The sequence below is a fragment of the Capra hircus genome, chromosome 3, assembly GCF_001704415.2.
Source record: "Capra hircus breed San Clemente chromosome 3, ASM170441v1, whole genome shotgun sequence".
In the NCBI taxonomy this organism is placed as follows: domain Eukaryota; kingdom Metazoa; phylum Chordata; class Mammalia; order Artiodactyla; family Bovidae; genus Capra; species Capra hircus.
The window spans coordinates 31,297,358-31,321,854 of record NC_030810.1 but is presented as its reverse complement, the minus strand read 5'-3'; the positions used below and the strand labels follow the sequence as shown (position 1 = coordinate 31,321,854).

Here is a 24,497-nt window from a genome sequence, read left to right as displayed (position 1 = left end):
AACGTCTATATTACAGTACAACAGAGAGGATTAAAAGAGAGAGAATATGAAAATGTGAAGTGTCACACACATTTATCATTCCTGCTTTTGGTAGATAGGGAGCAAGAAAAGAATTCTACCCATCATGTTTTATCAAAGGATGAAAAATTTCCCATCTTCCTCTAGGCTGTAGGAACCTTTTCCCTGTAAGAATGAACTTAAATAATATACCATTTAGAACTTGAATGATGCCTTAAGAAGAGAAACTGGGTATCACATAGCAAGGCTGATTTCCCTAACATCAGTTCAGTCAGTTCAGTTCAGTTCAGTCGCTCAGTCGTGTCCGACTCTTTGCGACCCCATGAATCGCAGCACGCCAGGCCTCCCTGTCCATCACCAACTCCCGGAGTTCACTCAGACTCACGTCCATCGAGTCCGTGATGCCATCCAGCCATCTCATCCTCGGTCGTCCCCTTCTCCTCCTGCCCCCAATCCCTCCCAGCATCAGAGTCTTTTCCAATGAGTCAACTCTTCACATGAGGTGGCCAAAGTACTGGAGCTTCAGCTTTAGCATCATTCCTTCTAAAGAAATCCCAGGGTTGATCTCCTTCAGAATGGACTGGTTGGATCTCCTTGCAGTCCAAGGGACTGTCTTCTCCAACACCACAGTTCAAAAGCATCAATTCTTCGGCGCTCAGCCTTCTTCACAGTCCAACTCTCACATCCATACATGACCACTGGGAAAACCATAGTCTTGACTAGACGGACCTTAGTCGGCAAAGTAATGTCTCTGCTTTAGAATATGCTATTGAGGTTGATCATAACTTTTCTTCTTGATACAATATAATTCTAGTGTTCACTACATTAGTGTTAGAAATAAAAGTGTTTTATTGACTCAAGATCTATCCTTTATTATGTGATTCAAATTCCTAAGTGGCTGTGGGGGGAGGTGATGTTTTTTACTATCTCTGATGGTGACTTAGTGCTCTGTGCTTCAGTCTTCTCAGTTGCTGGGATCTAGGGCAGGAGCTGAGGCACTTTAACTAATGTCTTGGGGAAATCCTTGTCTAAACAGTCACTGGGCTGAAAACACTGTATGGTCTGTCTGCTCTGGGAAATCTGTCTAGAAAAGTCCTAGAGGGGCACCCCAGAAGAAATCAGACATCAATCTATACCAAATTTAAACTCACGAGGATTGCACAGGGTGAGGATGGGCCTTCTCTAAGTTTTTAAGTTTAGACTTTATGTAATTTACTTTTCCCAAGTTGGAAAGATGTATTCAAGACTACAAAAGCATCTTTCTACCTTAAACATCACACTTCTACTTTTACATTTTGTTGCTCAGTCACTCAATCATGTCCAGCTTTTTGCAACACCATGGACTGCAGCACACCAGGCTTCTCCATCCTTCACCATCCCCCAGAGTGTGCTGAAACTCATGTCCATTGAGTCAGTGATGCCGTCCAACCATCTCATCCTCTGTCCCACTTCTCCTCCTGCCCTGAGTCCTTCCGAGCATCAGGGTCTTTTCCAATAAGTCTGCTCTTCACATCAGGTGGCCAAAGTATTGGAGCTTCAGCATCGGTCCTTCCAATGAATACTCAGGGTTGATTTCCTTTAGGATTTACTGGTTTGATCTCCTTGCTGTCCAAGGGACTCTTAATCATCACCTCCAGCACCACACTTTGAAACCATTGATTCATCAGCACTCAGCCTTTATTATGGTCCAACTTTTACATCAGTACAAGACTACTGGCAAAACCATAGCTTTGACTATACGGACCTTTGCTGCAAACTGATATCTCTGCTTTTTAATATGCTGTCTAGGTCTGTCATAGGTTTTCGTCCAAGGAGCAAGCATCTTTTAATTTTGCATAGCATAGCAAAACAAAATTCCAAGAAATGAAGTATCAGTGAAATTTTTTACTTTCCCCATCTCCTGCCAAAAAAAAAAAAAAGCTTTCCTCAGTCCATGGGATTCTCCAGGCAAGAATGCTAGAGTAGGTTGCCATTTCCTACTCCAGGGGATCTTCCCGACCCAGGGATCAAACCCACATACCCTATGTCTCCTGCATTGCAGGTGGATTCTTTACCCTCTGAGCTACTGGGGAAACCCACTATTTCAATGACTATACATAAATCGTTTTAGGAAACAATCTTCAAGTGCTTTATTTCTTACAACAAACTGATATTATAGTTGTTTTCTTCAACTGAGTAATTTGAAAATGCAATACTGAGTTTAACATTATTCCTGTAGATTGATGTATCAATTTCTATGCATTCTTTGTTCCTTCTTAAATGATTTTTTTCACCATAACTTACTCTACCAATAAGTAAGGATTATGTTTTTAGTGTGATTTTACTGCAACCCTTTTATTATCCCTTTATTAATCAGGATGATGGCTAGTTCTCAGAGAAGTTTGAGGGCACTTTCCTGGTATAAAGGCATGGAAATGACAGCCCACCTTCTAAGATGTTCCATGTAGACTTTGAATGTTATATGGAAAAGGACAGCTGGAAAGGGGGGTTGGGCCAGATTATAAAATACCCTGTGTACAACACAATGGTACCTGACTTTATCTTACAGTAGAGGCAGCAGAGATAGACCAGAAGGTTTTAAGCAAGAGAGTGATATGATCAATTAAATTTTAGAAAGATGACTCTGGAAGCAGGTACGCAGATGGATTTGAGAAAGAAGAGGCAACAATAAGATGGTATAAAATTACACACAGAATTATACCTGAATTTATCCTGGAGTAGAATGAGTTTATAGCTTTGGAAGCTTAAAGAGTTTTTTATATATAGTAACACTTAACTCTACCTGCACATTTCTTGCCATCTAGGAGTTTCTTCAAAACCAAGAAGCAAAATTTAGAGAAGGATAGGATGAAAAGAGAAGAAAGACTTTTTAGAGAGAGATTCAAGGTATGTTCTTCTCTGAAGGTAAACATTAGCAGAGGAATTAAAATTAAAAAAAAATTCTGTTAAGTGTGGTGCACATCTGCCTCTCTGGGACTGTCATGATCTTTGATTAAACATGTGATAGGTTAATTTTTCTCAATACATTTCTGTATTATCATGCCTTTGTACATGCTATTTCCTCTGCGTGGAAAAACTGCTAAGTTGTTCTTTAAGACTCTATTCAAATGTCATCTACTCTTCCCTAACTCCTTGAGCCAAAGTGTGTGTGTGTGTGTGTGTGTGTGTCTGTGTGTGTCTGTGTGTGTGTGTAGTCTGAACTAAGTCTTGAGTCCCTTTTAAAGGACAGATTTTTGTCTTGTTCAAGTTCCCCCTTAGCTCCCAACATAAAAATGGATACACTAAATGATTAAACAACTCTGTCATTGAGTCCATGGGGTATTTTTCTGTAATTTCAAGGTTCAGACACTCCTCCCTTTTGATTTCATGTGATTACTGTCACAGTGAGAATTATTAAGAAACATATACTGAACACTCCTACGTACCAGACACTGGATTGAGAGAGAGTTATACAAAGCTCTTCGTGTCATGACCTTCGTCTTCCCGGTTTTATTTCGTGCCATTCTTCCAGCGTGCACTTTGCGCCTCGTTCTCTTTCTCGAGTGAACATCCGCCTGCATCCTTGTCCCGCTATCTCCTTCCTCTAGACGTTGGCCTGATCCGTTCCACTGTCCAGTATACCCTTGCTGCTTCTCCATCTGACTAGCACCTGTTCATCTGTGATGACCTAGTCCAGGCATCTCCTCTAGGAACTCACACTTGCTGATTAAAGAAATTGCTCTTCCTCTACAATACTCTATACCTGAGCAAACCTCTAGCTTATCACAAAACATTAGTATTATTGCAATACATGTTCATCAGTTAAACTTTGAATTCCTGGAGGAAAAGGGTTATATTATGTATCATGTCCATGTAGCGAGCGTTATAGTAGTACCTAACACTGTATAAAAATGTTTTTGGACTCAATTTAGGAATAAACACAAATACTTCTTAATCATTAATAAGTTCTGCTTGAACCAAGCTAATTTGAGTTACTAGATCTATAAATTATAATATGAAATTACTTACTGTAAACCATGATGTTATTTGATTAGTTGAAAAATGAATGTGTAACAATTACTTGTTGAAAGGGCCCTATGTTCCATCTAGTGCCTTTATTCACCACTGTATTTCTGATGCTCTCATAGGCAGCAGAAATTCCCATTCTCTTGAGTCTATTCTTCCCAGTCACCTGTGGTGAGTCTCCTTGATATATCATTAAAAAAACTATACAGTTTCAATAAGTTTTACTCATCTCAAATCACACCCAACCAAAATATTGGGTGCTTCATCTGTGTCAGGCATTGAGGGTGCAAGGATGGATAAAACTGCTTCCAATTTTTATTTTAGGAGACAATATGTTGATTAAATGTCATCATGGGGTACATACAAAGTGCAGTTAAGACAGTATAGTGCTTAAGAGAAAAAAAAGCATTTCAGGCAGAGAAAACAGCAAGAGCAATGCATTGGAAATATGAAAGGTACACAGTGCATTCAGGATTATCATATAGCTTGATGAGGCTTCAATGAAGGGAAAAGAAAGAGAGGGGGATGGGGAATGAGGTTGTGCAAAGGACCCTAAATGTCACACTAAGAAATCTGGGTTTGAATGAGGAGTTTTTAGAATTTTCTTTTAAGAAATCAGATTTGCATTTTAAGCAATCATTGTGAACGGTGGTCTGGAAAGGGTAAGATCAGTTAGGAAGCTATTACTCTGTTAGGCAAAAGAAAAACCTGTCTTGTGGATTAGATCGCATTTGGTACCCATCATAATTCACCATCCAAATCCAGGACACTTCTGAGGGGAAGGAGGCACACTTAATAATAGTAAGGATTTATAACTAGAGACATTAAATATAAACAGAGACTATCCTGAGCAAAGGAAGGTGTGTGGCTACCCTATTTATTGAAGTAGACATCTGTAAGCATAAGCTACATATTCTAGAACTTTTTCCAATAAGTGGATTTTAATACATTAAAAGGTGGTATACCTGTACATGGATAGGTTGGCTAGTTAATAACACACACAAAAAACAAACAAACAAACTCTCCTAAGGCCAGAAATCAAATCCCTCAGTTGTTCCACAAGTGTTTGTCTTTAACCACAAAAGGATAGTGGGACCTGCTCCCATACACCATTCCTAAAGTGAAAGTTGCTCAGTCGTGTCTGACTCTTTGCGACCCCATGGACTTAGTCCATGGAATTCTTCAGGCCAGAATACTGGATTGGGTAGCCTTTCCCTTCTCCAGGGATCTTCCCAACTCAGGGATTGAACCTAGGTCTCCCACGTTGGAGGCTGATTCTTTACCAGCTGAGCCACAATGGAAGCCCAAGAATACTGGAGTGGGTAGCTTATCCCTTCTCCAGCAGATCTTCCAGACCCAGGAATCAAACTGGGGTCTCCTGCATTGCAGGCGGATTCTTTACCAACTGAGCTCTCAGGGAAGCACACACCATTCCTACCTCTTTAAAATATGTGTAGCTGTTTATACATGTATTGCAGCTATTAATACATGTATGCAAGAATATATGAGCCCACTAGAAAGGAAGGGTGGAAAGAGTGCCGTCTAGAAATGCTGTATATATAAGAACATTATAAACTCTGAAGCACTACTATACACAGAGGCTTTCTGTTTCCCTCTTTTTATAACTTGTCCTTTCCTGGGTTTACTGATTGACTTCTTTACTGGAACAATTAATATACCATTCACAATACTTAGTTTACACCAATGTTACCACCTTCTCACCTCCCAGAATTCCTTCTACTTCAATTAGAGAATGGGTATGAAAACGGGTTTGAAAATATGATCTTACCAAACAAATGTAAAGGTTTGTGATGATAAATAAATATATTATATTTCTTTAAATAACCTTTCTTTCCCTAAATATCTTGCTATTTTCTTTTTCCTTAGATATTAGTTAACAAATACCTGGCCTCTTGAGTTTATTTTGAGGTTACCATAGTATGTCTTCCATTAATGTTGTTATAATGAAAAAGAATAAATCTACGCAAGCATATTCTGATTAGTAATTTTTTCTTTCAGTATGACAAAGAGATTACTGTCATCAACACAGCAGTGGTGTGTTCCAATAATTCAAGAAATGGAATATGTGACTTGCCAATAACCCCTGGAGAAGAACTGGACGTCATTGATATCACTGAAGAAAATCTAGTGATATGCCGCAATTCTGAAGGCAAATGTAAGTTACTAGGTTATTGCCCATAAGATTTCAATCACTGCTTTTGAGAAAAAAAAAAACTCAAAGCATTATAACTTTCAGATTAGTAATAGTGATTTTTATTTCTATAGATGGATATGTGCTAATTGAACATCTAGATTTCAAGTAAGTGGTTTGACTTTATACTTTAAATCAAATTCTGAATACTTAATACATTACTGTGTACATGAGTCTCAAGGAAAGACTATTGCATATATATACTTCAGGAAAAGTTTATAAATATGCAATGCTCTATTCTATAAGGAGGACTTCCCTGGTGGCTCAGATGGGAAACAATCTGCCTGCAATGTGGGAGACCCAGGTTCAATCCCTGTGTCAGGAAGACCCCCTGCAGAAGGAAATGGCAACCCACTCCAGTATTCTTACCTAGAGAATCCCATGGACAGAGGAGCCTGGTAGGCTACAACAGTCCATGGGGTCACAAAGAGTCGGATACAACTGAGCAACTAATTCTTTCTTCTATAAAAATTACTTGGAAGAGTAATTTTTTTTGTCTGCCACTCCTGAGTATGTTATCAGACTTCTCTAAAGAGCATATTTGTAAACATTTTAAAGACGTATAAGAATATTAAACTGAATAAGAAATTCCTCGCAAATCTCTTACTCTTCCATGGGCCTGTATTTCAAAGTGTTTGTTTATTTCTCCTTTTTTCCCTCAGGCAACAAGTCTGGTCACCTTAGAGAGATCAAGATGAAGCAGTATGGCCTGCTCGAATGTGAACTAGTTCTAAGGTCTCAGCCCTGCTTTACGTTAGTTTAGGTTGCCAGCATGAGACAGTGGAATCTGTGGAAGTTTTCGTTAAAAGAAAAGTCCTCCACATTTAGATGTTGGTTTCACTACTAAACAGTTATCTTTCAATGTCTATTTCAGTATGTATTTCACTGCTGGCTCAAAATGCGAAACAGTGTGTGTTGGCATTTGAGCACTTGTTTAATGAGCCATGTCCAAAGTTAGAAATCACGCCTTATGGCACCTAGTCAGTTGTGCAGATGGTTGGTTTGCTTCTAATGCTTCTAATATTAGTACACGAGTGTTTATAATTTCAAGAAGATGTTGTGCATTTAAATTGGGTGTAATTTAATTCTGAAAAGTAAATAATGTAACCAACATCTTTCAAATACTCCAATTTCAGGTATAATCCTAAAGCAGGAGGACATTTCTACATTGATTTTTATCATAAAACTAAAAATCTAACAAATGTTGCCAAAAATTGGTTTCTTTGGGAATAGGATGCTGAAAAGCAGTTTTTTCCTAAATTCACCCAACATTTTGAGAATTGCCTAAATATGTTTAAACATTTAAATTATATACTATATCAGTTTAAAATAACCATTTTTTACTTTAGACAACAGGATATTGTTTTGTTTATGCCTTAACATGTATTAAAATAATTTATAAGTATTTTTATTTACAGAGAGTAAAAATAAGCTGAGCTGTAAATAACATTCTATTTTTCAAATGATGTACATGGCATGTTAGGCAGGGTGACTCCGACCTTCAAGGGCATGATCCATGGCCTCATCCTCTATACTGTGACACTATTTTTTAAGCTTCTAGGTTCTTTTATCTTTTTTTTCTTTCTTGTTCCAAATGGCATGTGCCAAGAAAGGCCACGCTTATTCCAGATGAAAAGTATCAAAAGTATTCATAGGGCTTAGAGAGGAAAATAGGTGGAGAGATTATTACAAATAACAGTTATAACAACATATAGGTGACACCGAAACTTGGTCTTTAAACATAATATATTTGCTGGACAAGACACAGAGAAGTCGATGCTCTCCCTGGTGACCAGGAAGAAGTTCAAAGTAGGAGGAGTCTAGTCTATCTGGTAGGAAGTAGCAAGAGCTGAAATGGGGTAAGCCAGGGCTAGAATGTAACAGAGGTCACTTGGACTTTTTCCTCTAGAGAGTAGGAACCATCCAGAGGTCTTAAGCAGGAAGACAACACCAGATGTCTAGAGAGAAAAGGAAAAAAGAATCACGGCAATGTGGTTGACTGATTATGGATGACAGGTAAGAATGAGGAAGACTAGTCACCTTTGCAATATCCACAGCCCTAGGCCTTAATTTAAGACAGCTGCAGTAGAAGTATATATGGTACAGGAGCCCCATTAGAGGCAGAGGCAAGAGAGAGACAGAATGGAGACGTGACGATGAGATTTCTCTTTAGGGAGACGAGATTAAGACTGACACCAAAGACTTGGGAATATATTTCTGCTTGCACCCGCCTAAGCCCCCAAATTAAATTTACTACTTTGAGAGGCAGGGCAGCCAGGCAACTGCAGCCCTCTCCCACACTGTGGGCACTGTAAGGACAAGGACAGGTGTGGCCCAAGCTGAGTGAGAGGGAGTGCAAGGCTGTGTTGAGCAGAGACCATTCATGCAATAATCCTATACAAAAGAGGACCAAAACCTACTTAACACTCTTGCCACCTCACCAAAACATGCCCTTGGATCCTGAGGTGACAGCGGGACTCACTTTCACCTGACACAGCTCTGTCCCATTCACGTTCTGTCTCGCGGCATGGCCTTGTATTCTGAGTCTGTGACTTAGCTCTGAGTCTCTTATTTCCTCATCAGTAAAGCAGCGCTAATAGCACTTACCTTGTCTACTTCTCAGGATTGTTGTCAGGTTGTAATGTAATAATATAAATAAATAAGTGTCCTAAAACCCTTAATACAGAATACTGTATAAGTGTGGTTATTTTAGTACCTGGCCTTTTGTGAAGTTGGAAGATGTTGAACACAAAAACAGGTTTTTGAAATTAAGACTTGAAAGAATGGCTAGGATATCTCGACCTCTTAAATTCAGAAAATCATCTGTAAGGGAGATCAAGGCAAAAAGGCTGATGTGTACATCACTGCATAAACCGTGTGAGTGTGATACGGCCTCGTAATCAATCCAAGGTGACCTTAGGTGCATCAGGCCATCTGCTCTATTTCCTAAGGAGTGCAGCCACTTCTGATGGACCCCAGGGCTCCCAGAAACATTGTTAGGGAAAAACTGTCATCGTTACTCCCCAGAGAAGAAAATGACAACCCACTTCAGTATTCTTGCCTGGGAAACCCCATGTACAGAAAGGAGCCTGGTGGGCTGCAGTCCATGGGATAGCAAAAGAATCACTATAATTTAGTAAGAAATCTTTTATGCTAGTAAATCTACTAGCCAAGAAAAGAGGATAAAACTCATATAATGAAAAAGAAGCAGGTTGGTTTCAGTGAATTCTGTTAAAATTGGATGATACTAAGATGCAGAGTACATCATGAGAAATGCTGGGCTGGAAGAAGCACAGGCTGGAATCAAGATTGCCGGGAGAAATATCAATAACCTCAGATATGCAAATGACACCACCCTTATGGCAGAAAGTGAAGAGGAACTAAAAAGCCTCTTGATGAAAGTGAAAGAGGGGAGTGAAAAAGTTGGCTTAAAACTCAACATTCAGAAAATGAAGATCATGGCATCTGGTCCTATCACTTCATGGGAAGTAGATGGGGAAACAGTGGAAACACTGTCAGACTTTGTGTTTTTGGGCTCCAAAATCACTGCAGATGGTGACTGCAGCCATGATGGGTAGTCGGAAAAAAAAAAAACAAAAAAAAGAAGTTATAAGATGAATAAGTTCTGGGAATCTAGTGTACAGCGTGGTTACTCTAATATTGTTATATGTACTTGAAAAATGTTCAGAAAGTAGACCTTAAATGTTCTCACCACACATCCACATAACTAATTAAAAGTTAGCTGTTAACTAAAAAAAAAAAACAAAAAACAACAAAAAAAACAAAGACACTTACTCCTTGGAAGAAAAGTTATGACCAACCTAGATAGCATATTCAAAAGCAGAGACATTACTTTGCCAACAAAGGTCCATCTAGTCAAGGATATGGTTTTTCCAGTGGTCATGTATGGATGTGAAAGTTGGACTGTGAAGAAAGCTGAGCGCCAAAGAATTGATGCTTTTGAACTGTGGTGTTGGAGAAGACTCTTAAGAGTCCCTTGGACTGCAAGGAGATCCAACCAGTTTATTAAGATCAGCCCTGGGTGTTCTTTGGAAGGACTGATGCTGAGGCTGAAACTCCAATACTTTGGCCACCTCATGTGAAGAGTTGACTCATTGGAAAAGACTCTGATGCTGGGAGGGATTGGGGGCAGGAGGAGAAGAGGACGACAGAGGATGAGATGGCTGGATGGCATCACCAACTCAATGGACATGAGTTTGGGTGAACTCTGGGAGTTGGTGATAGACAGGGAGGCCTGGCGTGCTGCGATTCATGGAGTTGCAGAGAGTTGGACACGACTGAGTGACTGAACTGAAGATGTTAATAAAATAATCCAATCTTTCAAAAAAAATGGCTAAGATATAAAAATTTTACATAGATATACTTAACAGGTTTTTGAAACAACACTTCTCTATGTTTTTAAAGTATAAACCATTTGGTCTAATATAAACAAATACCTAATAACTACTGATATGGAATACACTTTTAGGAAAAACATTCCATCTACATCAAAGTAGTTATTTCTAATTCATGATCAGCCACATTCCTTCCATTCTTTAAATTACAGTGTGTGAAGTTCAGTTTCAATGCTATTAATCTACAAAGTCCCTTAATGCAAACATTATAACTGTAATTTCAGTGATGTCTCAAGCAGATGTCATCTGTCTCCTAGAAACCCTAATCTAGCAAAACATTTCAATGGAAAGACTGAGTTTTTATTTAACTTTTTAATTTTGTATCAAAAGATATCATTAGAGATGACAACACTCTGTCAGAGAAAAAGACAGCTTGCAAAGGGACCTGGACCTAAGAGCGGTTAACGACACCCTCATTCATGTACAGGCCAGGCCACCAGCAACTGCTAACATGCACTGACAGAGCCGTCCCTTCCTCCTTTTTAGTACCTCTGACACACCTGGTTTTCCAAGCTGCCATAGTGTTCTCTACAGCAGGGCCTCTCCCACATATGTTCAGAACTTTTAAAACATGGGATTCTAGAGGGAAGAAGACAAAAACGTCAATACATAAAGACAAATTGCTAAGAAGTGGTTGTTTTGGGGTAACAAGGGTAAGACTTCAGGCTTTCAACAGTTTTTACACTAATGGCTGCTGAAAATAGAGAACAAGCAATGTAGATGTGGTCCTATGTGCTTATGATGGTCACCTCCTGTATACTTTCTGAAAAACATCCAAGTTGAGATTTATAAGAGTTCTTTTTTCTTTATCCAAAATTTGAAGGGAACATGTTTGTTTTTGTTACTGTGAATACCTTTTCCCTTTACTTCCTAAATTGTATAGGTAATAGATGCTTATTGTAGGATATCAGAAAAGTATAGAAGTTTGAGGAAGCAAATAGAAATCTTATAAATCTCAACTTGGATGTTTCTCAGAAAGTCTATGGGAGGTGACCATCATAAGCACATAGGGCCACCTCTACATTGTTCTCTATTCTCAGAAGCTTTCAGTGTAAAACTCTGTTGTAAGCCTGAAGTCATCTAGGCCTTTCCCTTCCTCTCCTATGATAAGCAGAATTTTGGCTTCAGTGATCTTCTTATCCTGGCTTTAATACCTATAAATATGTTATGTGACTTGGGAGAAAGGAACTTTTTACATGAAATTAAGTTTGCTCACCAGTTGACCTTAAAATAGGGAGATTATTCATGTGAGCCCTATTTAATAGCATGGACCTTGACAACCAGACAGTCCGTCAGTCAGAGATGTAGTGAAGAAGAGGCAGGAAATGTCTGAAGCATGAGCCCTCTGTGTCTCGCTTTGAGGATGAAAGGAACCATGGACCAGGCAATGATGCTGGTCTCTAGAAACTGCAAGTGATTCCCAGCGAAGAGCCAGAAGGGAAACGGGCTTGCAGTCCCATAGCAGCATGGAACTGAATTCACCACCAACTTGAATAAGCCGTGAAACAGATTCTGCCCAGAGCTTTTCCCTACTGCTGCTGTGGTTGTCAGCCTGTGTTGACTTGATGCAGAAACACCAGCTAAGCCCACCGGACTTCTGACTTACAGAACTGTAAGATAATAAATTTGTGTTAAGTCACCATGTTTATAGTAACTTCTTATGGCAGCAATAGGAAACTAATACAGTGGCTAAAGTTAGAGACTACAGTGCACAACAAGGAAGACAAAGTGGACAAAGATGGTGTGGAGTCGCCAAGGGGTCAGAGGCAGCCAAGTTCTACAACAGCTTTGTCTGCAACTATTAATTGACATGCAGAGTATCAATGACTGAATAGAAACAAAAGAGCTTTCAAATTAACCAGAGACTTTAATTTGATTTTGTGAAAAAAGCTTGGAAGCAATCATTTCTCTCTTGTGTTTGTTACCTGTGAGCTTATACAGTGCAAATATTAACTAGGGAGAACCTGTAACTATGAAATGCTGTGTAATTCAAGAGGACACCCATAGCACACAGTTGCTAGAAGACAGATCCTTCCGCTGATCATTTAACATTCACAAAATATATATATATATAACAAAACTGAAATTGGCATCTATGGTTATTAAAACACAAAAGCACTAAAAGTCTGGTCTTTTTTTTTGTTTCCATTTCTTAAATGAATTATAAAACACAATCCCAATTTTAACAGTTAAAAAAATAATCTTACTAGATATGTAATCAAGTGCTTTGATGGGTAAATATATCAGCCTATGGAATTTTTTTCCCCAAGATGTTCTTGAAATTTTTTGGAACAATATCCAATCATATTTTCTTATGATTGTCATGGACACAACAACCTAATGGCTGTCAACTTTCAGTTTTGTTTGTTGCATTCCAAAGTCACTGTATGATATTTAAGCATATATGATATTGAACACAAGCATTCTTCCTAAAACAATATTAAGATTACTATGCTCAGAGTTCACAGTTCTATAACAATTTTACATTAAACACTCAAAACATTGTACAACCATAGATATTTGTGAGCAGTCTCGAGAAAATACTGTAATTTGGTATGTTAAGGCATCTTCAGCCAACATATTAAGAAGTTCTGAATATCTCTTGCAACAAAAGACATTTAATATTTGAATATTTGATATTTTCAAGAAATTTCAAAAGTCACTTAAAAATAAGAATACCATAATTTGTGAAATTGTGTTCCTAAACATTCTTCTACATTCTTACCACATAACTTACCTAAAATCAAGATACTCATCCTATCAGTATCAAAGATATCTATTAAAACAAAAAGGGATTTACATTAAATATGATGATAAACCCTGTATTTAAACAAGGGCCTCCCAACAGTTTCTCACACGTATCTGTGAGGTAGGTTACACCCATATTTTATAGATGAAAACATTAAATGAGGTTAAATGACCTGCTGCTGCCACAGCAGCCAAACTGAGAATCAGATTCCAAATTAATTTTGTTCTTTGCTCTGCATTATTTCTTTCCTTTACAAACTTTTTAAAGGGTTGAAATATAAAGATTGCTATTCATTGCTTTCATTTTAAAACCATGAGAAGGCAGCCAACTTTTACCAAGGTGACTTAAAAAGTGAAGTGACACAGACAGACACAGCTAGTGGACAATTTCTGACAATGACAGTGAGGCCTGGCCAAAGGAACCCAAACACAAACAGGCAAAGACAAACCATGTGACTGCGGACAGACAAGTAAAAATGAGGGGAATTAGGGAAAAAATACAGTTTAAATACGTTGTTAACTAATTATTATTCCTACAATTTAAGAAAGAAGGCACAATTAATTAAGGTGTTTTGCTTTTTTTAGTGGGATCTATTTCTCTTTTCCACCTTAGGAAACCATTACCTGTCTAGAAAAATGGTTTTTCTTTGTAACAAAATTTAAAAAGGACTTTTACTTGTGAAAAATGCAAGCTTAAATTAACAGCAAAAAATGAACTGTGCAGTTCTCCTTGGGTAGAATGTTCCTATTCCTTCCTTGAAATTATAAACCAACACAAAGTAGCAAACCTGGAATTAAAAAGTTCACATTGTATGAACCTTGTCAAAATTCTATATATGTTTAAAAGTGTTGTCATGCTAGAATGTCCTATAAGCACTTCACTTTTTCCTCCAAAGAGCTTTCTACGCTAGGATTTCCTTAATTGCACTTTTTCAAATGTAACTTAAATTTACATACCCTGTTTGTCCAGATAAAATCATGAGCTACTTCCATAACATCCGAACTGCTTTATATATAAACAGTAGTCACAGAAAGTCACATACACAACCATGGCTGCAAACTGGCATTGCTGTGCAAGGCTGGCAGTAAACACTGACTCACAAAATTAATACAGTCCCACAATCTGATCACTTCTACACTCAGCCTGATTCTTATTAGGTTATGGCTGAAAAAGCTGAATTAAAACTTAATCTAGTCTGCACTGTGGGTCCTGTTCTTCATGTTATTACTGTTCAGTGGCATCATATGCATTATAATTGTATATGGATAAGGCTGGTAAGGATGCCAGCAACTTGTATAAATAAGATATACTCTTAAAAGCTCAAACATAAATTACATTTCAAATTTCTGTAAGGTCTGGAAGAATCTGTATCAAGCTGATAATACTTGGTAGTTTGTGAATAGAAATATACTCTATGAGAATAGTATCTTATCATCTAATATGCATATGAAATGAAAAATTACCAATTTGTATATGAAATTTAGATAAGCCTAATTTAGATTAATTGTAAAAAATTATGATAATCTAAGATAGGAGTTAGGGCTGGCTTTACTTTTTAAAAAAGCACTGTGCTGTAAGAATCACATAAATAAAGGAAGAATCATGGCCTAAAAAGTTTCTTCAGTAGTTTTAAGCACCCTCAATAACTTAGAAGTACTTAACAAAAATCAATATATAATCATAAATACATCTAGTTAGTACAATCAACTCATTCTAATAAACTAAAAAATATTAAGACTACTTCATGTCACTCTAAGACTTGAAAGCAATGCGTCTGTGTTTATTTTTATTACTTAGCTACTAAGATGTTTCAGTGATTCAGACTGTTTCCCCCAAGGGAAAGGGGGCACATAAAGTGATCATCATTGAACATTATATAGCATTAAAGCTTGTGAAAAGCTTTCTGGTCCTGCTTTCTCATTTGGAAAATCATTAACACACAAGGTGATTGTAATGTATTGAATAAGTTAATAGATATGGAGGGTCTCTGGATCTAAAGTGACATGAAAGTCGCTCAGTCGTGTCCAACTCTGCGACCCCATGGACGATACTGTCCAAGAAATTCTCCAGGCCAGAATACTGGAGTGGGTAGCCTTTTCCTTCTCCAGGGGATCTTCCCAATCCAGGGATTGAACCCAGGTCTCCTGCATTGCAGGCAGATTCTTTATCAGCTGAGCCACAATCACCATTAAAATGTATGGAACACTTCCATCACTCCAAATTTGTCATCTTTTGCTTTATGGCAAGTACACATACATGCTATTAATATTTTAACATATTTGGTTTTCTGGATGATTTTGTCATTTGTATTCTAGGGGGGCAGCTGTGTTTAGAAAAACATTCAAGTATGTATCTTCAAAATACCTCACCAAGCAAATATAGATCATTCACATTAGTATACAATCTCTCAGCATGTAAAAAGTGAACGCTAATACAAATCATATGAAAAGGCAGAGAAGAGACAATTTTAAAGCTCAAAGGTAACCCAGAGGTCTTTCAATCTATCCCTTCCACTTCAGAGGTTATACAAATGAGGCCCAACACAGGATGTGACTTACAAACAAATTGCACAGATCCCTCATCCAGAATTTTAGAGTCTCTGAGATCTATTACTTTTAAAAAGTACATTCTCTATTTAAAAAGTCACAGAGTGACAAAAGTATCAGGTAAAGAAATGCCAAACTGAAAACGTGGAGGTCTTTTAAAAAGAAATAAAAACAGACAAAACTGTGAGTGTCTAGCATTTAGATACTTAGATTTCACAGTCATTAACAAGATTTTAAATTATTAATCAGTGAAGAGACAAAGATGCAGTGCCTATGGCAGGCAGATTCCAAGATCATTTAGTTTATAAAATCGAAGGTACATTGCTTAGATTAATTCAATAAAATGTACATTTTCAGATAAATCCAAATAGTCAAAGAATCTGTAACAGTTGTCTATGATTATTTTCTCAATTATGTCTCATCTAATATAAAAATCAATTTGTATTCCCTGAGTACAAACTGGCTAGGGAATAAGAGAAAGCAAGCCCAGGATTATGTAACTGTCACAGGAAACCTATTTGCAGAAAGGAAAGGGGAGAACTGTCTATACTACCTATAGCCAACTGCCTGACATGGAATACTGTTACTTCCGAATAATTTAGGCTCCTGGATTCTCTTTACGGCTAGCAGGTATCAAGGAATGCAAACACCAGAGGTTACAAAAGTGTCTCAAAAGTCTGTTGATCAAAACAAAAGCCCAACTTGTAATAGTCTTGCCTCCCACCCTACATATATAATCTGGGATGTTGTTTTTTCCTTCATTGAAGAATAACCGGAATTAGATCTAAATTTGGTGTCTTATATAAAAGTGTTCAGAAAACGTTCACTGATTACACTTTCTGAAAGAAGGAATCAAAGCTATTGACTCATTACCCATTGAGCCAACGCATTAGTCACTAGTCTCTTACACCATTTTTAGAAGTAATCTTATTTAAGGTTTTTCAGTTATCCATTCAACACAAAAAAGAATAAATTTTGCTCTCCACAAAATACCAAACCTGATTAAGACAATCAAAGTGCTATAAAATAAGTTGTAGGCATGCAAAATTCCACTAACCCAGTGTTCGCTCAAGATTAAAATAATTCTGATTTTGAATCAGATTCTCTCCAACAACTGATAAGGGCAAATGAAATCTTAATTTGTATCTACCTAATTATGGCAACCTGGTAAATAGTTTTCTTAAAATCATATTTTCTGAATATGCTTTTCCCCCCAGGGAATAGTAAGTTTAAAACAGTGTTTAAATTAATTTGGACAAAGCAGGATTAAACAAATTTAAATGATTTTCTTTTCCCACAGAAGGACTGGTCAAAGTCTTTAATGGTCACACTGACTTTGTCATCTTCAAGCAGGAAAGTAACATGTTTCATTTATCAGACTTGCTCAATGAAACCCCCTTTTTGCAGAGCATCTCACAGAATGCAGTTTCAGAAATGCTGTTTTAGAACCACTGTGGACTCCATTTTCATGATATAGCCGAGACTTTATCTGTAGCCTAATAATAGAGTTCTCCCTCAAAATCATAACATGAAGAAAGTGTTCCTACCCACGGTCTGTCTACCACATACCACATCCACACTCATCCAGGTTACAAGACTGAAACATGGGAATTTAGCAACTGATTCTTTCCCTCGCCCTGTATGAGCAGCAAAGAGATTCTATGAAAATGTTCTAGACCTATTATGCTGGACTGAGCCTCCTGTAATCTTCTCTCTGCAGACCAATGTATTACACCATCTACATTCACAGAAGAGCTGTCTCTAAAAACCTCAGCACACAAGAACCCAAACTGTGACCCTTGGTTCTCTGAAAACACGTAGCTATCGAAATGTAGATATTCATAAATACTGGCAAGAATGAAAAAATAGTATAGTTTAACTTTAAAAAACATAACCATATAAAGCAATTTTAATATGTTTCTAACATCTGATTCATTAAACTAAGGAAGTTAAAATGCCACTGGATTCCTTCCTACTGTTTCTCTGCCTTCAAAATTATTAGGGATTTTGTCATTGGAAGTAAGGAGTCAGACTAATTTATTTTGAAGGTCATCCCATTAACAGGCAAATATTATGAGGTGGCCCTGTGTTTCCCAAAAGAGGTATTTACACATTCGTTGGGGCCAAAATTTTGCCAGATGTATATACACATCAAGATTAATGCAGCAGGACTGCTTATCCCTATAGAAATATACACAAAAAAGTTTATTTTGATGCCACTAGATGGCAATCTTTCAAAGGTTTAAATTTTTAAAACACCTTAACTGCAACCCCACTCTTTCTCAAATTGCCAAACAAGGATTCCTTGTACTTTGATATTAAGTCATACTTAAAAGTTATGTAATACCATTTTTTAAAGTTCTGGTAAACAATATTATGTGACACACTGCAAACTCCTGACTCAAAACCCTTTAAAGACAGACATACTTGTCTTTCCCAAACACAAGAGAAATTTGGTTTAACATTCTCATTTGCTTCTTGGTAGAAAACACATTATTTTTTTTGGCAAAGAGAGAGAAATCTGTCAAGGAAGTGTTCACTTTTTGTTTTCAAGAGCTTAATCACTTAATCATTTCTAGGGTAAGTCAGGTGAATGAGACTGTTAATTACAATATATTGAACAAGATGAATAAATACAAATTAGATAAATTATACATAATTTAAAAATTAAATATTTTTTTTTACTAAAACAGAATATCATCAATGGGCTATTATCTACCCTGCTTTTTATATAGGGTTTTTTTTTTTTAAGCCTTAAAAAAACTTGCACAAAGCCAAAAAGAAAAAGTTTGGTTTTTCTTTAAAAGCACTGGTATACAAATACATATAATGTATATATGTAAACAACACATATATTTATTCAAGAGAGAATTTTTTTGAATGTTTAAGGCTTCCCTGCCCTAACAGGTTCAACAGTGAAGGTCACAAGCCTACCAAGCTTTGGAAGTACACAAAAGCCCTTAGGGCCAGAACAGTGTTTCAAATTGGATGGCTAGCAACCAAGATGTAGAACAAAGAAAGAGAACCAGAGAGGATTTCAAAACAAAGTCCATCAGCCACTAAGGATCAAACAGCAAACAAAGACAAAGGTGATTAGGGAAGGTGAGGGAGTGGGGTGACTACAGCAACAAACTCCTGGTGAGTAATAGGCATGACGGATGCAGAAGGACAGGCACACGCTCCTCACCAGCACACGCAGGAAGAGACCAAAGACAAGAGTCTCTCCAAGGGACTGTCAATAGTTTGCTTTGTTTCATTTAACTATTTCATCATGCTCGGTGGAGTACAAAAATAAATACAGTGGAAAAGAACTTGAGAAAGGTAGATTTTGAAGGCATGTTGTAAAATGATACACGTTTATGAAAAAGACAAAAGTTGTAATTCCAGATGTTCCAGTACTGAGTAGAACCTTGAAGGCTCTTATATATGTTATTCAGGAAAATCTCAAGATAAAACCTCTGGTTGGTTATAGCTGTTTTGAAGGAACCTGGAAATGACCATTACTGGTTTCAGGACCACGGCCCTTCTGTTGAACACTGGGCAATATCTGCAGAAACTGATAGTAGAATTTGGTTCTAAAATTTGGGGGAGGGGGAGCTGGCTCTTAAGATTTCAACATTTAAATACTATCTTACTAATATTTATGTTATTTTTAAATCTTGTGCATAAACACAGCTTAAAGCCTGCTGAAATTTAGGAAGCAAACTGGATTTACCTACACTAAACAGTAAAGCAAGATGTTGCCAAACTACCTGTTAACTGAGACGGTTCACCAGTGAAGGTATATTAATCATCTGTAGTGAATCCACAATTTTAGGTTAACAATAATATTCATCAGTGTTCACATATTAAAGATACTGCCTATGTGAATTTATAATAGGCAGAACAGAATTACAGATGTCTACAGAAAATAAAATGTCAGACTTTTTCTTTTCAGTAAATTTCAGAGGTACTGTGTCCCCTGAAGACAGTCACGGCCCTTAACCAGTAGTTCAGAGTATGTGATATCCATAAGTAAAATAATAATTTAAAGAATATATCTGATTTTCACAGTGCAATAACAGAAAAAAAAAACTAGGGAAAGATCATCAGCGTGCTAAAGTAGTGATCAGACTGGCACACATTTCAAAAAAATCCATGGTGTGACTGCCCAGGCGAGGTGAGACAGAGGACGACATGCTTCCGGTCAAGGAGCCCGTGAGAGAGCCAGAGAGTGAATGGCCCTCCGCAGTTACAGAATCCAAACTGGACCGTGGCCTGTGTAAGCCAGCAGCAGAACAGGACCGCTGAGGCGTTGAGGAACCAGACCTCTGCTCCACCACCTCATCTGAAATGGACCAAAGAAGAGCAATTTACATGAACAGTGTATTCGCCCCAGCCCTTCCTATGAGGGTATCTTATTCAGAATATTAAGTGAACACATCTGAGCTAAGGGCATCCTGGGAGCCAATGTCATGTTGCAGGGTTTTAGGAGTAGGGGTGGCAAAAACTTTTCCCTCCCACAACTGTGAAAGACATCACCATCCAACAGTAACACGGCCACACAGTCTAAATGTGATGACTAAATCCTTCTCAACATACTGTTTGACAGCAACTGTGAAGTCAAATTTTCCTCATACCCTTTTATGTGAAGAAAGCACACCTTTGGAGGATTATTATTTTCTTGCAGTGTATCAACAACAATAAAAAATAAGATAAAAACAGAAATTACAATTGCACAGATTCTTCAGAGAACACTGCAATTGCCTGGGGGAAGGGGCAAAGGAAATCTTGTTAAAAATGCTGATTCCCAGTTCCCCAAGGACCCATCTCCAGAGATTCAGATTTGCTAGGTTTGGGAGAGTTCCCAAGAATCTGCCTTTTAGTAAGAACTCTGGGTACTTTTGATAAAGGGATTCTAGGGACCATATAGACACAGCTATAGTTGATGGCAGTTTAAGAATAAACTGTTGAAAACAGCTTCCTTAACTCTGAATTCAGTTTTCCTCTGATTCCGTCCAGCAGTGGACCCTTGGTTTATTCTGCTCACATCCCGCTGGGGCCTCTGAGCAGAATAAGCACATTTGCTCAGCCAAGTATGACTCTCAACTCATACTAGATCCTTGGACATGACCACTTTCCCTGACTCCTTTGCCTCTTGGATGGCCATGGGCATAAAATCCAACCCAAATCCCAGGAGAGGCCTATCTGGACACCATGGCCACCTAAGATAAAAGAAGCTAATCAACAGGGAATTTTAGATATTATAATGCTTACTGGTAAAATATGAAAGGAGAAGTGTGACAAAGAACCTAATTCAGCTAACTGTAGGTAAAAATTATTTCCTTATTCTTCCTTATTTTTCTCCACAGTCAATACTTTAAATGACTTTTTTTTTTAAATGAGGAAGCATTTCTCCAGAAGAAGTGCTAGATTAGAGATTTTCCTCATCTTCAATCCTTTTTGTTTCACTTACATTCTTAGTTAAATTTAGATTACTAAAAACCAGTATAGAAGACTACCCACCATGTCTTTGAGATGATTTAACATCTTGTCAACTAGTGCCAAGTTTTATCTTCTCAGAGCTCATGCTTGCATGGCTTCCTTACCATCAATGCTTTTAAAGTCCAAAAGATAGCTTCTGTTGTCAACCAGGTACAGCTGTAAGCTCATTTTCACATAATTGCCAGTCACTGGATTTCTTCTTCTTACACGTAGATGGTATGCATTCACTACCTAAAATGAAAAATCTTTATGGAAAAACATTCAAAATAAAAAACTATAAAATATTTCCATTATTTTTATTGCAAAGAATAATGTCTAAACAAATAATTGGAAAGGGTGGGGTAGAGAACAAATTTCTGAATGATTGTTTTTTACATTACATAGTAGTTTAGTATTTATTTAATCCCCACTAACAGTACTGTGTGGGGAACTGCTACCCACCGCGGTATTCTTGACTAGAGAATTCCATGGACAGAGGGGCCTGGCAGGCTACAGTTCATGGGGTCGCAAAGGGTCGGACATGACTGACTGACTTTCGCTTTCAACAGTACTGTGTACAGCAATTAAAATTGAAAGGGAACTCAGAGACTCTAAGAGTCTAGCCTTCTTTCCAGACACGCCTCCACTCTAAACCATATTTTGGCTGCCAAAATATTTTGGTTTCCCTGTCTCAATTTGAATACCTTTAATTATGAATATAGAACAGACAGAAAAAGAAGATATAACATGTTAATGGTTTGAATCAGGCACTGTTAAAAGGTACTGTCACAAAGTTTAAGTATCATAGTAATCTTGTGAGGAAGATATTATTTGCCTTTTGAGGATAATAAAACTGCAACTCAGATAAAGAAGATTCTAGTTTTCAAAATACTTTATCAAATTAGTTCCAAAAATTTCTCAATAAGGACTTTTAAAGACACTAACGTGTTTTTTAACTAACTAAATAAAACTGTTCAGAAAAGGGAGATCTTTCTTAAATGGTATTAAGGAAATATTATCGTTTATTCCCTCATTGCTCAGTTGGTAAAGCATCTGCCTGTGATGCAAGAGACCCCAGTTTGATTCCTGGGTCAGGGAGATCCGCTGGAGAAGGGATAGGCTACCCACTCCAGTCTTCTTGGACTTCCCTTGTGTCTCAGCTGGTAAAGAATCCACCTGCAATGTGGGAGACCTGGGTTTGATCCCTGGATTCGGAAGATTCCCTGGAGAAGGGAAAGGTTGCTGCTGCTGCTAAGTTGCTTCAGTCGTGTCCGACTCTGTGCGACCCCACAGACGGCAGCCCACTAGGCTCCTCTGTCCCTGGGATTTTCCAGGCAAGAATACTGGAGTGGGTTACCATTTCCTTCTCCAATGCATGAAAGTAAAAAGTGAAAGTGAAGTTGCTCAGTTGTGCCCGACTCTTAGCGACCCCATGGACTGCAGCATACCAGACTCCTCTCTCCATGGGATTTTCCAGGCAAGAGTACTGGAGGGGGGTGCCACTGCCTTCTCCAAGGGAAAGGCTACCCCCTCCAGTATTCTGGCCTGGAGAATTTCATGGACTGTATAGTCCATGGGGTTACAAAGAGTCAGACATGACTGAGCAACTTTCACAATCACTATTGTTTACTCATTCCACATACAAATATGAAATAAAAACATGTCAAATGAATATTTACAAGGTATGTCTGAGTATGTTTTTCTTCCCTTAAAAGTACATTCACAGTCCTCAAGAAAGGAACAAGACTAAAAGATACTTGAGAAAGAAAAACAGATCCCCCCACATATAGTCAAATAGAATTGAAATGAATTTGAGTACTAATAAAAAACAAAAAAATACTAATAAAGCAAAATGTGGGATGAGAGTAACAAAAATACATCACAACTAAGGACTAAAAATACTAGCCAAATGGGAAATTTTCTCAACTTACAGAAAAGTATTTGTTTACTAAATAAACATGCCCTGATGGTATAATGTGTATCAACTACTTGTGCTACAGCTGCTGGCAAACAAACAAACAAACAAAAAAAAAACAAAAAACAAAACAAAAAAAAAAAACCCTGCTCTTAAAAAGACAGAGAAAGGTAAAAATATATTATCTTTGAAGACACATGACTTCTGTCATGATACATGCTAAAACAGGTGGACTATTTTCTCAAGGGATTTCAAGTTGATTAAAACCATGTTTCTCAGCCAAGAATGCTATTCTCTAATTGAAAAATATATAGGTACCCAACATCAACAGTTCTTCATCCTTACAAAGATTTGTTTTGTTTTGAATGCATATGGTACATTATTGGAAAGAATAGGATTTATCAGCCCATTTATTTATTGAGACCACTAAATTCACATCAAAACCAACTTTTTATTGATTTTAGTATTCAATTCAGCACCTCAGACAGGCTTACTAGACGGAAAATGGCTTCTACAAATGATCTTCATAGACTACAATTTCCTACCTTCCATTCAAAATCCAGCTGCTTCATAGCTCGGTAAACTTCAGCCATAATGTCATACGGTTTGCTTTGACTTCGGATTCCAAGATGCCACTTGGCTTTTTTCACAGCTAAAGATTTGGGCTTAGTTGTATTCAGTGCATCCAGTGGACATCGTGCTTTGGGGCTGTCTGCTATAAGAGGTGGCATCCTTTCTGGATGAGGTTTCAGGCCTGGGGGAATATGCATGGTACTATCATCCATAAAAGAACCGGTAGGGGGACTAGAGGCGAGGTAGAACTCACTGGCTTGGTTCATTATTCTCCGATTGTCAATGATAAGATGATAAGCCACTGCAAGCTGGTCTTGAGGGTCACCACTATATAAACTGTTCATTACTTCTGATTCTGTACACTCAAATTTTTCACACACTTCTTTCACAGCCTCATCATCAATGACGTTAGCATCATAGGAGGGGTCTTCAGGAAATAAGTAACTGGGCAAATCTTGTTTAAACCATTCATGCTCTCTAGGAAAGATACCACAATACACTATTGTAAGAACATGCTTTGGCAAGTCCCAAATAATTTAGACATGGGGCAATACAATATATCAGAATCAGAAAGACCTGGGTCTCTAGTCACTTACTAACT

At 37.7% G+C, this 24,497-nt stretch overlaps 2 protein-coding genes across 2 annotated transcripts in view; one reads left to right on the top strand and one right to left on the bottom strand.

Moving 5' to 3' along the window:
* The window catches only part of C3H1orf168 (chromosome 3 C1orf168 homolog), a 79,121-nt gene extending 71,481 nt beyond the window's left edge, over positions 1–7,640 (top strand). Inside the window, 4 exon segments of the mRNA XM_018044659.1 lie at positions 2,823–2,904; positions 6,043–6,199; positions 6,310–6,343; positions 6,898–7,640. Of these exon segments, the coding sequence (XP_017900148.1) occupies positions 2,823–2,904; positions 6,043–6,199; positions 6,310–6,343; positions 6,898–6,919 (295 nt within the window). The 3' untranslated portion in view covers positions 6,920–7,640.
* Positions 12,498–24,497, bottom strand: part of PRKAA2 (protein kinase AMP-activated catalytic subunit alpha 2) — an 83,852-nt gene continuing 71,852 nt past the window's right edge. The window contains exons 7-9 of the mRNA XM_018044652.1: positions 23,869–24,373; positions 21,534–21,660; positions 12,498–20,272 (exon numbers count right to left, since the gene is read on the bottom strand). Of these exons, the coding sequence (XP_017900141.1) occupies positions 20,034–20,272; positions 21,534–21,660; positions 23,869–24,373 (871 nt within the window). The 3' untranslated portion in view covers positions 12,498–20,033. The remainder of the gene's footprint in view (positions 20,273–21,533; positions 21,661–23,868; positions 24,374–24,497) is intronic.